The 16,257-nt window shown below is 40.4% G+C and overlaps 1 protein-coding gene across 1 annotated transcript in view; it reads left to right on the top strand.

Annotated features, from left to right (window-relative positions):
* The window catches only part of UST (uronyl 2-sulfotransferase), a 294,146-nt gene extending 279,330 nt beyond the window's left edge, over positions 1 to 14,816 (top strand). The window contains exon 8 of the mRNA XM_007196899.2: positions 11,810 to 14,816. Coding sequence (XP_007196961.1) covers positions 11,810 to 12,093 — 284 coding nt within the window. The 3' untranslated portion in view covers positions 12,094 to 14,816. The remainder of the gene's footprint in view (positions 1 to 11,809) is intronic.
* Positions 14,817 to 16,257: the final 1,441 nt, after the last annotated feature.

Genomic DNA, 16,257 nt, shown 5'->3' with positions numbered 1-16,257 from the left:
ATGTAGCTGTTACTCTAAAAATACCCCACAAGGGATCAGGCTCAGCTGAGACCATCCCCATCTCTTGACAAATCAATTAATTAATGATGTAAATATATCCTGGTTCTTTCCATTGTGCTTGAATGACATACTATCATCTTTGACATACCTGCTCTGCCCACCCACCAACTTGCCCATCCCCAGCCATGGAGAAAAACATGCAAGGAAGAGAGTTTTGTTGTGATGAACCAGGAGTAGCTTTAAATCTATCGACCTAGTTACCTAATCACAACCAAACAGGGAAACCTATAAATCCATCATACCGTCATTTAAAAAACTCTTCACAAATTTTTACTGGCTTGATATAAATAACCCATTAGAGCAAGTCAACTCAATTCATTAAATACATCAACATTTTATTTATTTATTTATTTATTATTTTAATTTTTAATAAATTCTTATTGGAGTATAGTTGATTTACAATGTTGTGTTACTTTCAGGTATACAGCAAAGTGAATCAGCTATGCATATATGTATATCCACTCTTTTTTTTAAACATCTTTATTGGAGTATAATTATTTTACAATGCTGTGTTAGTTTCTGCTGTATAACAAGGTGAATCAGCTATATGTATACATATATCCTCATATCCCCTCCCTCTTGCATCTCTCTCCCACCCTCCCTATCCCACCCCTCTAGGTGGTCACAAAGCACCTAGCTGATCTCCCTGTGCTATGCAGCTGCTTCCCACTAGCTATCTATTTTACATTTGGTAGTGTATATATGTCCATGCCACTCTCTCACTTCGTCCCAGCTTACCCTTCACCCTCCCCATGTCCTCAAGTCCATTCTCTACGTCTGCGTCTTTATTCCTGTCCTGCCCCTAGGTTCTTCACAGCCATTTCTTTTTTTTAGATTCCATATATATGTGTTAGCATATGGCACTTGTTTTTCTCTTTCTGACTTACTTCACTCTGTATGACAGACTCTAGGTCCATCCACCTCACTACAAATAACTCAATTTCGTTTCATTTCATGGCTGCGTAATATTCCATTGTATATATGTGCCACATCTTCTTTATCCATTCATCTGTCGATGGACACTTAGGTTGCTTCCATGTCCTGGCTATTGTAAATAGAGCTGCAGTGAACATTGTGGTACATGACTCTTTCTGAATTATGGTTTTCTCAGGGTATATGCCCAGTAGTGGGATTGCTGGGTCGTATGGTAGTTCTATTTTTAGTTTTTTAAGGAACCTCCATGCTGTTCTCCATAGTGGCTGTATCAATTTACATTTCTACCAACAGTGCAAGAGGGTTCCTTTTTCTCCACACCCTCTCCAGCATTTATTGTTTGTAGATTTTTTGATGATGACCATTCTGACTGGTGTGAGGTGATACCTCATTGTAGTTTTGATTTGCCTTTCTCTAATGATTAGTGATGTTGAGCATCCTTTCATGTGTTTGTTGGCAATCTGTCTATCTTCTTTAGTGAAATGTCTATTTAAGTCTTCTGTGCATTTTTGGATTGGGTTGTTTGTTTTTTTGATATTGAGCTGCATGAGCTGCTTGTATATTTTGGAGATTAATGCTTTGTCAGTTGCTTCATTTGCAAATATTTTCTCCCGTTCTGAGTGTTGTCTTTTCATCTTGTTTATGTTTTCCTTTGCTGTGCAAAAGCTTTTAAGTTTCAATAGGTCCCATTTGTTTATTTTTGGTTTTATTTCCATTTCTATAGGAGGTGGTTCAAAAAGAATCTTGCTGTGATTTATGTCATAGAGTGTTCCTGCCTATGTTTTCCTCTAAGAGTTTGATAGTGCCTGGCCTTACATTTAGGTCTTTATTCCATTTTGAGTTTATTTTTGTGTATGGTGTTAGGGAGTGTTCTAATTTCATTCTTTTACACGTAGCTTTCCAGTTTTCCCAACACCACTTATTGAACAGGCTGTCTTTTCTCCAGTGTATATTCTTGCCTCCTTTATCAAAGATTAGGTGACCATATGTGCGTGGGTTTATCTCTGGGCTTCTATCCTGTTCCATTGATCTATACTTCTGTTTTTGTGCCAGTACCATACTGTCTTGATTACTGTAGCTTTGTAGTATAGTTTGGAGTCTGGGAGCCTGGTTCCTCCAGCTCCGTTTTTCTCTCTCAAGATTGCTTTGGCTATTCGGGGTCTTTTGTGTTTCCATACAAATTGTGAAATTTTTTGTTCTAGTTCTGTGGAAAATACCAGTGGTAGGTTGATAGGGATTGCACTGAATCTGTAGATTGCTTTGAGTAATACATTCATTTACACAATGTTAATTCTTCCAATCCAAGAACATGGTATGGTATATCTCTCCATCTGTTTTCTTTCATCAGAGTCTTATAGTTTTCTACATACAGGTCTTTTGTCTCCTTAGGTTGGTTTATTCCTAGGTATTTTATTCTTTTTGTGCAATAGTAAATGGAGTGTTTCCTTAATTTCTCTTTCAGATATTTCATCATTAGTGTATAGGAATGCAAGAGATTTCTGCGCATTAATTTTATATCCTGCTACTTTACCAAATTCATTGATTATCTCTAGTAGTTTTCTGGTAGCATCTTTAGGATTCTCTATGTATAGTATCATGTCATCTGCAAACAGTGACAGTTTTACTTCTCTCCTGATTTGGATTCCTTTTATTTCTTTTTCTTCTCTGATTGCTGTGGCTAAAATTTCCAAAGCTATGTTAAATAATAGTGGTGACAGTGGGCAGCCTTGTCTTCTTCCTGATCTTAGTGGAAACGGTTTCCGTTTTTCACCATTGAGAACGATGTTTGGCTGTGGGTTTGTCATATATGGCCTTTATTATGTTGCTGTAGGTTCCCTGTACACCTACTCTCTAGAGAGTTTTTATCAAAAATGGGTGTTGAATTTTGTCGAAAGCTTTTTCTGCATCTATTGAGATTATCATATGGTTTTTCTCCTTCAATTTGTTAATATGGTTTATCACATTGATTGATTTGCATATATTGAAGAATCCTTGCATTCCTGGGATAAACACCACTTGATCATGGTGTATGAGCTTTTTGCAGTGCTGTTGGATTCTGTTTGCCAGTATTTTGTTGAGGATTTTTGCATCTATGTTCATCAGTGATATTGGCCTGTAGTTTTCTTTTTTTGTGACATCTATGTCTGGTTTTGGTATCAGGGTGATGGTGGCCTCGTAGAATGAGTTTGGGAGTGTTCTTCCCTCTGCTATATTTTGGAAGAGTTTGAGAAGGATAGGTGTTAGCTCTTCTCTAGATGTTTGATAGAATTCGCCTCTGAAGCCATCTGGTCCTGGGCTTTTGTTTGTTGGAAGATTTTTAATCACAGTTTCAATTTCAGTGCTTATGATTGATCTGTTTATATTTTCTATTTCTTCCTGGTTCAGTCTCGGAAGGTTGTGCTTTTCTAAGAATTTGTCCATTTCTTCCAGGTCATCCATTTTATTGGCATATAGTTTCTTGTAGTAATCTCTCATGATCCATTGTATTTCTGTAGTGTCAGTTGTTACATCTTTGTCATTTCTAATTCTTTTGATTTGAGTCTTCCCCCTTTTTTTCTTGATGAGTTTGGCTAATGGTTTATCAATTTTATCTTCTCAAAGAATGAGCTTTTAGTTTTATTGATCTTTGCTATTGTTTCCTTCACTTCTTTTTCATTTATTTCTGATCTGATCTTTATGATTTCTTTTCTTCTGCTAACCTTGGCGTTTTTTTGTTCTTTTTTCTCTAATTGCTTTAGGTGTAAGGTTAGGTTGTTTATTTGAGATATTTCTTGTTTCTTGAGGTAGGATTGTATTGCTATAAACTTCCCTCTTAGAAATGCTTTTGCAGCATCCCATAGGTTTTGGGTCATCGTGTGTTCATTGTCATTTGTTTCTAGGTATTTTTTGATTTCCTCTTTGATTTCTTCAGTAATCTCTTGATTCTTTAGTAGTGTATTGTTTAGCCTCCATGTGTTTGTATTTTTTACAGATTTTTTCCTGTAGTTGATATCGAGTCTCATAGCGTTGTGGTCAGAAAAGATACTTGATATGATTTCAAGTTTCTTAAATTTACCAAGGCTTGATTTGTGACCCAAGATATTATCTATCCTGGAGAACGTTCCCTGAGCACTTGAGAAGATAGTGTATTCTGTTATTTATGGATGGAATGTCCTATAAATCTCAATTAAGTCCATGTTGTTTAATGTATCATTTAAAGCTTGTGTTTCCTTATTTATTTTCATTTTGGAGGATCTGTCCATTGGTGAAAGTGGGGTGTTAAAGTCCCCTACTATGATTGTGTTACTGTCGATTTCCCCTTTTATGGTTGTTAGCTTTTGCCTTATGTATTGAGGTGCTACTATGTTGGGTGCATAAATATTTGCAGTTGTTATATCTTCTTCTTGGATTGTTCCCTTGATGATTATGTAGTGTCCTTCTTTGTCTCTTGTAATAGTCTTTATTTTAAAGTCCATTTTGTCTGATATGAGAAATACTACTCCAGCTTTCTTTTGATTTCCATTTGCATGGAATATCTTTTACCAGCCCCTCACTTTCAGTCTGTATGTGTTCCTAGGTCTGAGCTGGGTCTCTTGTACACGGCATATATATGGGTCTTGCTTTTGTATCCATTCAGCCAGTCTGTGTCTTTTGGTGGGAGCATTTAATCCATTTACATTTAAGGTAATTATCGATATGTATGTTCCTATTACCATTTTCTTAATTGTTTTGGGTTTGTTATTGTAGGTCTTTTCCTTCTCTTGTGTTTCTTGTCTAGAGAAGTTCCTTTAGGATTTTTTGTAAAGCTGGTTTGATGGAGCTGAATTCTCTTAGCTTTTGCTTTTATGTAAAGGTTTTAATTTCTCTGTAGAATCTGAATGAGATCCTTGCTGGGTGGAGTAAACTTGGTTGTTGGTTTTTTCCCTTTCATCACTTTAAATATGTCCTGCCACTCCCTTCTGTCTTGCAGAGTTTCTGCTGAAAGATCAGCTGTTAACCTTATGGGGAATTCCCTTCTTTGTTATTTGTTGTTTTTCTCTTGCTGACTTTAATATTTTTTCTTTCTATTTAATTTTTGATAGTTTGATTAATATGTGTCTTGGCGTGTTTCTCCTTGGATTTATCCTGTATGGGACTCTCAGCACTTCCTGGACTTGATTGACTATTTCCTTTCCCATATTAGGGATTTTTTCAAGTATAATCTCTTCAAATATTTCCTCAGTCCCTTTCTTTTTCTCTTCTTCTGGGACCCCTATAATTTGAATGTTGGTGCGTTTAATGTTGTCCCAGAGGTCTCTGAGACTGTCCTCAATTCTGTTCATTCTTTTTTCTTTATTCTGCTGTGCAGTAGTTATTGCCACTATTTTATGTTCCAGGTCACTTATTTGTTCTTCTGCCTTAGTTATTCTGCTATTGATTCCTTCTAGAGAATTTTAAATTTCATTTCTTGTGTTGTTCATCATTGTTTGCTTGCTCTATTGTTCTTCTAGGTCCTTGTTAAACGTTTCTTGTATTTTCTCCATTCTATTTCCAAGATTTTGGATCATCTTTACTATCATTATTCTGAATTCTTTTTCAGGTAGACTGCCTATTTCCTCTTCATTTGTTTGGTCTGGTGGGTTTTTACCTTGCTCCTTGATCTGCTGCGAATTTCTCTGTTTTCTCATTTTGCTTAACTTACTGTGTTTGGGGTCTCCTTTTCACAGGCTGCAGGTTCGTAGTTCCCATTGTTTTTGGTGTCTGCCCCCAGTGGGTAAAGTTGGTTCAGTGGGTTGTGTAGGCTTCCTGGGGTAGGGGACTGGTGCCTGTGTTTTGGTGGATGAGGCTAGATCTTGTCTTTCTGGTTGGCAGGACCACATCTGGTGGTGTGTTTTGTGGTGTCTGTGAACTTATTATGATTTTAGGCAGCCTCTCTGCTAATGGGTGGGGTTGTGTTCCTGTCTTGCTAGTTGTTTGGCATTGGGTGTCCAGCACTGGAGCTTGCTGTTCATTGAGTGGAGCTGCGTCTTAGTGTTGAGACGGAGATCTCTGGGAGAATTCTCGCCAATTGATATTACGTTGGGCCGGGAGGTCTCTGGTGATCCAATGTCCTGAACTCGGCTCTCCCACCTCAGAGGCTCAGGCCTGACACCCAGCTGGAGCACCAAGACCCTGTCAGCCATGTGGCTCAGAAGAAAAGGGAGAAAAAAAAGAAAGAAAGAAAAAAATAAAAATAAATAAAGTTATTAAAATTAAAAATAAAAAAATATTATTAAAATTTTTAAAATTTAAAGTATTAAAAAAAGAGAGAGAGCAACCAATCTAATAAAGAAATCCAATGATAACAAGCACTAAAAACTAAACTAAGATAAACATAAAAATCAGAAACTAGTCAGTAGCATACAGCAAACTCCAAGTCTACAGTTGCTCCCAAAGTCCTCCGCCTCAATTTTGGGATGATTCATTGTCTATTCAGGTATTCCATAGATGCAGGTACATCAAGTTGACTGGGGAGATTTAATCCGCTGCTCCTGAGGCTCCTGGGAGAAATTTCCCTTTCTTTTCTTTGTTCACACAGGTCTTGGGGCTCAGCTTTGGATCTGGCCCCATCTCTGCATGTAGGTCGCCCTCTGGCATCTGTTCTTGTCTCAGAGAGGACGGGGTTAAAGGAGCAGCTGCTTCGGGGGCTCTGGCTCACTCAGGCCGGGGGGAGGGAGGGGTATGGATGCAGGGCGAGCCTACGGCGGCAGCGGCCAACATGACGTTGCACCAGCCTGAGGCGCACCGTGTGTTCTCCCAGGGAAGTTGTCCCTGGATCACGGGACCCTGGCAGTGGCAGGCTGCACAGGCTCCTGGGAGGGGAGGTGTGGAGAGTGACCTGGGCTTGCACACAGGCTTCTTGCAGCAGCAGCCTTAGCGTCTCATGCCCGTCTCTGGGGTCCGTGCTGATAGCCGCGGCTCGCGCCGTCACTGGAGCTCGTTTAGGCGGCGCTCTGAATCCCCTCTTCTCACACACCTGAAACAATGGTCTCTTGCCTTTTCGGCAGCTCCAGACCTTTTCCCGGACTCCCTCCCAGCCAGCTGTGGTGCACTAGCCCCCTTCAGACTGTGTTCACGCAGCCAACCCCAGTCCTCCCCCTGGGATCTGACCGAAGCCCGAGCCTCAGCTCCCAGCCCCCGCCCGCCCCGGCGGGTGAGCAGACAAGCCTCTTGGGCTGGTGAGTGCTGGTCAGCAGCGATCCTCCGGGTGGGAATCTCTCCACTTTGCCCTCCGCACCCCTGTGGCTGTGCTCTCCTCCATGGCTCCAAAGCTCCCCCCTCCGCCACCTGCAGTCTCCGCCCACGAAGGGGCTTCCTAGTGTGTGGAAACCTTTCCTCCTTCACAGCTCCCTCCCACTGGTGCAGGTCCCGTCCCTATTCTTTTGTCTCTGTTTTTTCTTTTTTCTTTTGCCCTACCCAGGTACGTGGGGAGTACCTGCCTTTTGGGAGGTCTGAGGTCTTCTGCCAGCGTTCAGTAGGTGTTCTGTAGGAGTTGTTCCACATGTAGATGTATTTCTGATGTATTTGTGGGGAGGAAGGTGATCTCCACGTCTCACTCCTCCACCATCTTGAAGGTCCTCCTCTTTTTAGTTTTTAGTATTAAAGATTTTCTCTTTTAATGATGCATCCAGAGTCTTTGTATTGCACAATGTGAAGGAATGCATTCATATTGTAATTAATGCTGGAATGCTGAAGCTCTGAATGCACTCATACACAGGCATACATTCTCAAGAAGAGATGAAAGCAGATGAGAGATGTCAACAAAATATGGGGATGCTCACAATCCAACACTGATGCTGCAGAATGGACAACATTCCTCCTAGTTGTGATACTGTGATCCAGGCTCCTTCCATTTGGGGTCTTTCCATTTTTCGCCGCATGGCTACTGAGTCTATTCTAGGAGCTTTCTCTAGTCCATTCAGCTCACCTTTAACTTATTTGATCAGAACCAGCACAGTGGATCCCAGGTGATGGTTTTTCACATGCACTTTTTGAAACTCTTGTCTCATAGGGTGCCGCATGCAAAGGCCTCGCACTCAGCACTTCAGGTCAGAGTTCCTCGTGCGAAATGGCTCTGCAGACAACTCAGCTTGTCTGGGATAAGCGCCACGCAGAGCACTGCTATCCACTCTCTTTTTTTTTTTTTTTTTTTTTAGATTCTTTCCCTTATAGGCCATTACAGAATATTGAGTAGAGTTTCCTGTGCTATACAGCAGGTCTTACTAGTTATCTATTTTATATATAGTAGTGTGTATATGTCGATCCCAATATCCAAATTAATCCCTCCCCCCTTAAATAGATCAACATTTTGTATCTAATTTATTTTAAAGACTAGTCTAAGAAGTTATCTTGCTCTAGGTTAAAAATTCACTGGGTACTCTCTCGGATGGCTTTGTAGTTAGTGATTACACTTGCTATACATTCTTTTTAGGAAAACAGTGTTTCAACCTTAAAGAACTTTGAGGCCCTGCAATAGAGCAGACCCCAAGTTACTTCTTTACAAAGACCAGGCTCCCCTATGCTTACTCTCTTGGGCCTTCCTCCAAAACAGGGTAGGGTGGCCTTCTATTTAAGTTCCAGGCACTGTTAAGCCCCTCCCTTTTCATAAAATGTAAATCTAAGTCCTCCTCTCTTTGCCGTTGCAATGTTTATGACTGTATATCAGGCCAGCACATAAAATAACTAATTCCAATATTTATCAATTACACTGGGGCTAATATTAGAACAAACAAAGTATATGAAAGATTGTTGAAGGAAATGCAGTTTTTTGGTTTCTCAAAATCAGGGGTTTCTACAGATCCATAAATGCCTAAGATCTTCATATATGGGTTTCCATGTACCCTCCCTATCTTCCTGAACATGAGCTTTAGTCAGGTTTTCAGGAGAGTTAGAAACCTCTGCTCTAGATTTTCTGTAATGTGTTCCCCAATCAAGCCAGAGTTGAGAACCTGACACATGCCACTTTCCTCTGGCCCCCATGAAACCCATGGCTGAATTTACTCTAAGGATGTTATCAAAATATTGCTAATTCCATTACATTTTTTTCTTATGAAAATTCATAGGATATATTTCTTTATGGCATTACAACTAGGAATAGATGTGAATGGATTGTTTTACACGAAGAGTAATATACACTGTTTGTTAGCTGCTAGAAAGTTTAGGGCCAAACTCTTGACCCACCTCCTACATAAGCAGTTAGGACTTCACAACATATATTTTGTGTTCCTCGATACTGGGGTCTGAGAGATGACTAAATAACACCCATTTCCTCCTGCCTGGGTTCTAAACTACATGAGAAATCAATACTGGAGACAGAGAGATGGAGGGCCAAATGTCAGCTTTATTACCAAGTAAAGCTGGGTGGGAGAACTCAGCTGAGGTATGAGGAGAAATGGACCAGTAACATTCCATCCTGACTTCCACAGACTTGCCCATCGAGTCACAGATTGTGGCTGAAAGCCCTCGCCCTCCTCTGCAGGAGGATATGAAGTCTCTGCAGACAGGCACACTCTCTCCAGAGGAGAGAACATCTCAATCCTTTATCCCAAAGGCACAATCAGAAAAAACCGTCTGGCCCTGGAACCTGGCTTACCTCCCCGAATGAGGGGCTGGGGCAAAAGGCAGGAGCATCTCTATGGAGACCCTCCCATATGGGGAGGGGCAGCAGTTACCCCCAACACTGACCTTTCTCCTTTTTTCTTTCCTACCTTCATTCTCCTTTTGCCCAATTTCCTTAACTGTTTAGCTAATTTCATCATATATATTTTTGTAAAATTCTTTACATTCTTTTTGGAATAGGTTGGGTCAAATAATTTAACTAAAGAAATTATTTTAAAATCATAGGAATCCTAATATTTTTCTGGCATGAGATAGCAAGACTTCACACATTTAGAGTGCTTCAAGAGGAAGGGACCAGAGGAGTCTGGAAATGAGCGAATTTTTTTCCGGGGCCTCTGTGTGCCTTGTCTATCTTTAATACCAGCTTTTTAAGCTCTGTCTTTTAAAAACCCGAAGAGATCTATACTTCAAGCCTATTAACATGTGTCGCTTCAGAGTAGCTATAGTTAATATCTTTAGTGAAGACAGATATTACAAAATGTTCTATCACAAACCCACTTTGTACAGGTAACAAAAAAAAATAGATAAGTTGGTCTTCATTAAAATGAAAGATTTCTGTGCATCAAAGAAAACTATCAACAGATAAAAAGACAACCTACAGAATGGGAGAAAATATTTGCAAATCATATTCCCGATATATATGTAGAATATCCAGAATATATTAAAAAAAATACCAACTTAACAACAAAATATTAAACAATCCAATTCAAAACAGGCAAAGAACTTGAATAAACATTTATCAAAAAAGGATATACAAATGACCAACAAACACGTGAAAAAGATGCTCTGCATCATTAACCATCAGTGAAGTGAAACTCAAGACCACAATGAGATACCACTTCACACTTACTGGGATGGCTACAATTTTTTGAAATTGGAAAATAACAATTGTAGAAGAGGATTTGGAGAAATTGGGACCTTCAGACATTGCTGCTAGGAATATATAGTGGTTCAGCCACTGAGGAAAATACTTTGGTGGTTCCTCAAAAAGTTAAACACAGAATTACCGTATGAACCAGCAACTCCACTTCTAGGTAGAATCCCAGAAAAAATTGAAAACAGGGACTCAAATGAAGACTTTTACAGAAATGTTCATAGCAGCACTCTTCACAATAGCCAAAAGGTAGAAGAAACCCAAATGTCCATCAATGGATATATGGATAAACAAATTATGGTACTTTCATATAATGGAATATTATTCAGCCATAAAAGCTAATGAAGTACTGATACATGTTACAAAATAGATGAACCTTGAAAACATTATGTAAGTGGAAAAAAGCCAGACACAAAAGGGCAAGTATTGTGTGATGCCACTTATATGAGGTATCTAGAATAGACAGATTCATAGACAGAAAGTAGATTAGAGGTTACCTGGGGAAGGGTGGGAAGAGGAGAGGTATAAGGGAGCTATTGTTTAATGGGTACAGAGGTCCTGATTGGAGTCATGAAAGAATTTTGAAAATAGCGGTGATAGTTGCACAGCATTATGAATGTAATTAATTCCACCAAAACGTACACTTCAAAATGTTTAAAATTTTGTCATATAAATATATATATATAACATATAAATAGCATTTTATGTTATTAAGTGTTAATATAAAATTAAACAAATTTTAGTTACATATTTTACCACAAGAAAAAATTATCCATTCAAAATTGACAACAGTTAAAATTGTATTTAGGGAATCTAACAGTCCTTCCTTTACTTTTCTCAGCAGACACCTTGCTGAAATAGTGAAATGCAATGGCGTTTGTATCAAATTAAACTTTAAATAATAGATGTCGATATTTTAAAATAAAAAAACAAGATGATTAGAAAGTGGTGAGACAGCTTTTTTCTGTGCTTCCTTCTGAAAGTAACAGGAAATAAAAATGAAAAGCAGGTAGATTTTGCTGCTCAAAAGAATGTATAACTTATAGTTACCATTGAATTGTGGTCAAATCTCATCATTCACATCCCAGGAAAGGGATGTTAGCTAGTTTAAGTTTAGTCAACTGGTGTTGATATTCACACATGGAATACGGTGAAATCTTTCCCAATGTTGTTGGGAAGCCATTTACCCCTTCTATTCCTTGAATGTTTAGTTTCTTTCCTTAGGAGCTGCCAGTACTATGCAGGTAACACAGGACCTCACCATCATCCCCCTTAAGCTGCAGCATTGCAGACAATGGCTCACGTGCAACCCTGCTTCTTTTGCAGAGCATAGGAAACTTGGAAACATGACTGTGACCGTGAAGAAGACCGTCCCCTCTCCTGAGGCTGTGCAGATTCTCTACCAGCGAATGAGATACGAGTACGAGTTCTACCACTACGTCAAGGAGCAGTTCCACCTGCTGAAGCGCAAGTTCGGACTGAAGTCCCGGGTCAGCCACCCCGTGCTGAGACCCCAGTTCTTCATTCCGACCCCACTGGAAACCGAGGAGCCGATTGATGACGAGGAACAGGACGATGAGAAGTGGCTCGAAGATATTTATAAGAGGTGATGCCAGCTCTGTGTTGCCTCCAATGGCTTAATCTCCCTTTCCAGAAAGTTTTTTGTTTGGGGAAGAAAAACCCTTAAGGGACGAAATTAATGCTCGGCAGCATTAAAAAGAACAAAACGTTCCCACAGGTTGGGGTCATTGGGAGATGCCCGGTTTTGCGGGTTTTATTTGTTTGATTTTATTCTGTGTTTTTCTGGCTCCTTGGGTCCTTCTGAGGTACACTACATGGCTCCATCACAAGGCATCTCATCATAAAATAGCTTTTCTTCCACCAGCATAAATGAGAGAGAGCGGAGAAATAGAGCCTATAGCCCAATAACTTATCATTTGTAAGATGACCTATAAAAATATTACCTCAGTGGTAGGAAACATCCAGACTTGTATATTTCAGTAGAAACACAAAACCACTTCAGAGACCAGGGAATCTACTCTAGAAGAGGAGGAGAGGAGAGTAGAGGAGGAGAAGTAAGTAAGAGGAGAAGGTCAGACAGATAAGGGCATCAGAAGGAAGGATGCCCCTGGGTAAGTGGTTTCTGCCCACACGGGTAGAATTCTGCCTCTGGTCCATCTCGGGACACTTTCACCAAGAGCAGCACGCTTATTATCTCTGAAAGAGCAAGTAGGCTTGTGCCACACCCTTCACCAGTCCAGAGCCTTGAGTACCTCTCAAGGTCAAAGCGCATGGCAAACTCCATTGAGGCATTTCATTTCCAAGCACCATTCTGACATTTCAAAGTAGCATAGCCAGGAAAAGAGTTTGTTGGCTGTGTAAAGAAGAGCATGGGCAAGACAGATCAACTCTGGAGGACATGTGGCCTAGGAAAATGGCATGGCTGTGTCCTTTGCACCCAACATGAAACATGTCTCTTACCCGCATTGCTTTAACTGGAAACCCAGGAACCAATTTAGCTCTGACATTTGACTCCTGTGGCATAAGTTCTAAGCCTGACCACAGACAATTCATGATCTATCAGGCACACCCCTGGCCAGCTGTGTCCCAAAGTAGCTGGTATCTTTTACCTTCTAGGTCCCTTAAGAGGTACTTGTTTTTGGTGTTTTGGGGGCTCAGAAAGAGCTACTGAGTTCTGTGCAGGCAGCAGTCAAAATACAGTTCCACTTATTATGGAAGCAACTCCCTGCGAGAACCCTTACTAGGACATCGGGAAGAGAAGCAGGAGCTTCTGGGTAAGAGACTGCTTGGCCAGATTTATGAGTAGGTGTCTGCCCCCAAAGTGATCTGAGTAGAAGTCGGGCAGTTCCATTCCTCCAAAATATCTCCTCCCCATCCCTTTCCCATCACCTGCCCATCTCCGTGGTGCCTTGGTTCAATCATTAGAAATCTATTTCTTTGGATTTGAGATGTTTTCATCTTTGACCACCACCCCCCCCCGAAAATACATATACTCTTGGGTGGATAATATACAGCAATATGAGAAGCAGGGGTGCAGGTGCTTGTGACAGGCAAGGTACTTGGGACAAATTTTGTCTCCTTCATGTTTTTTCCCCTAGAGCCAGCCCTTCAAGAGCCCTAGCAAAGTGTGAGTTGGGAATACTTAATAGTAAATAAGACTCTGATTTTACACAAGCTACACATTTTCTGCTTTTCAGAAACCAACAAGTCTCTCTAGAATTTTTTCTTCGTTCACTAAAATTGGACAGTAGCCAAGATATAAAGCAAGTCATTTGGAACCTGTCAAGTGTGCACTAAAGCTACTTTATTATGAGATGTATTGAGAAGGCTCCCCCCCGCAGGAGTCCAGTGAAGGCTGGGACCACAGAGGCACAGAGTCCAGCATTTGGCCACTTGTGGGCCTCCTTTCTGCCTCAGAGAACTGGGGCAGGGAAGTGATGAAGGGAAATGTTCTTAGAAGAGGAAATGTCCTTTGTCCTGTTTAGAGAGACCAGGGCCCTACCGTTAGGCTTACTTTAAAAATCAACCCGGAGAAGAGCCATCATACTCAACAAAAGAGCAAGAGCTGCTGCCTGGTACCTTGTGAGTCCTTTCCTTTGAAATCGCATATAAAGAATGATCGTTAGTTTACACACTGTGCAATCTCATTATCTGAAAATAAGGTCTGCTAAGGGTTCTCTGCTGTTGTCAGCACATCAGGACAATTGGTCATTTAAAAAAATGCATCCTCTTAGTGCAAGTTCACATGAGCACTTGTACCTGTGTGTTCAAAGGCATTTATTGTCAGCAGTGATCATTATAACATCACAGCGAACGAGGCTGGCTGATTTACTTACAGGGCCTTAATGTAATTTTGCCCCAACAAACAGCCTCTGGGCCCTAAAAGTCAAGGCACTTCATCAGTTTATCTGGCACACACGACAACGTTTCTTTGGCCCTGAGCCCAACACAGTTTGTACTTCATGAAATATATTGTACATTTTACATAGTTTAATTTAAAAAATACATTTTAAGCTGGTTGATCTTTGACTGCCTTATTTATTATAAGCTTTCAGCACATTCCAAGGTTTTAGTTACTCAGGAAGGAGTTAATTAAAATGATTTTATTTTGGTCTGATGGATGTTTTTTTAAAAGGAAAATTATTATTATGAACCTTCAGCCTACTTTCCTTGAGTGCCGTAAAAGTGCTTGTAAATTGTTTTGTTTTTTTTTTTTAAGAAGAAAAAATGGTGTTCGACATTGATGGAAATTCAGAAATATATATGGAACTGAAACATTAGCTTAGCTAAAATAAAAGCAATCTGTGTTTGACATGAAGTGTTCCTTAACTTATTCATTACCCATGTAAATAAATGAATATAAAGAAGTTGACATGTTTTCCATTCTGTCGACAGCTGGAAATAAAGGTGCCTGCAGATCCTCACCGCCCCCTCGCCTTCTTAGTAGGCCAGGCTTCTTCCTTAAGATGTGATTTTGGGAAAGATGTATTTGTAACAATCTAGAAACTCTTATTCTTATAATTAGATGACACTAAACACCCGCTGGCTTCGTTGCTCTGTGCCCTCTGGTTGGTTGGGTGTCAGGGTGCTTCACCGGAATCCCCAGCCATGATAGCGGGGTATCTACGCCGCCCGCCTGCAGTCACGTGGGAAAATAAGGCTGTGCCAGCCCACGTCGCTCGGCGAGTACTCTGACCTCCTTCCCAGGCATGCAGAGCCTCCAAAGGTGGTGAGTCTAACCTCCCAAGTGAGCAGCCTCTAATCCAGAAACGCTCTTCCTGAGACGTTTCCCTGCTGCATCAAATGGAACTCACAGAGAGAGAGAGGGAATCCCCATGCTTTCTACGTACTGGACGCTCCAGGCCAACTCCATGTGACTATTTTGTAAAAGAAAAGCACCAGAATCTTGGTACTAGATGAAAGAAAAATCCATTTTGGTAGAAATAACATGCTTAACTTCAGGTAAGAATCTGAGAGTCTTAAACAGCAAAGTGATAAGTGGTTACCTTTCTGTATCAGTTAATTTGTCTGTAACCCAGTCACAAGACGTTTGACTCTGAGTGAACTTTAAAGGCAAAAGTACTAAACAAAACCAGGACTCTGCCCCCTCTGGAGCTGCTTGTGTGTTCTGAAGTTCGTTATAAGTACGCTGTTACCTGCGGGTTTATCCAGTGAGCTATTTGGCCTCGAATGAATTTTATAAGTAATGGCAGTATTTCTTAAAAGGCAAAATGATGATCCACAGCCATTCAGGAAGACAATTCTGTGGGTCAGAATTGTGAAACTCCCTTCAAATAAAAATAAAGAGGATTTATTTTACTAAAATAATTTACTTCCACCTGATGACAAAGAAATCGATTTTTTAAAGTATTTTGAATACCCTGCCAAAGAAAAGTCTATTTTAGGCTACCAGTATTTAGAGTCTGTTAAGAAAAACACATGGGACTTCTTTCACAGCTCAGAAAACTCATTGTGGTGTAACCCAGTGTATTCGTTTGCTACAGCTATCAGAGTTCCAAAGACAGAGTGGCTTAAACAGCAGAAATTTATTTTCTCGCAATTCTGGAGGCTAGAAGTCTGAGCTTAAGGTGTCAGCAGGGTTGGTTTCTTCTGAGGCCTCTCTCCTTGGCTTGCACATGGCCGTCTTTTCCCTGTGTCTTCACGTGGTCTTCACTCCATGTGTGTTCATGTCTGTATCCAAATTTCCTCTTTTTATAAGGATCCCAGTCATCCTGGATTAAGGCCCACTCTGA

The sequence above is a fragment of the Balaenoptera acutorostrata genome, chromosome 14 (assembly GCF_949987535.1).
Source record: "Balaenoptera acutorostrata chromosome 14, mBalAcu1.1, whole genome shotgun sequence".
In the NCBI taxonomy this organism is placed as follows: domain Eukaryota; kingdom Metazoa; phylum Chordata; class Mammalia; order Artiodactyla; family Balaenopteridae; genus Balaenoptera; species Balaenoptera acutorostrata.
The sequence above is the reverse complement of the archived record's forward strand: the minus strand, read 5'-3'. Positions and strand labels throughout refer to the sequence as shown.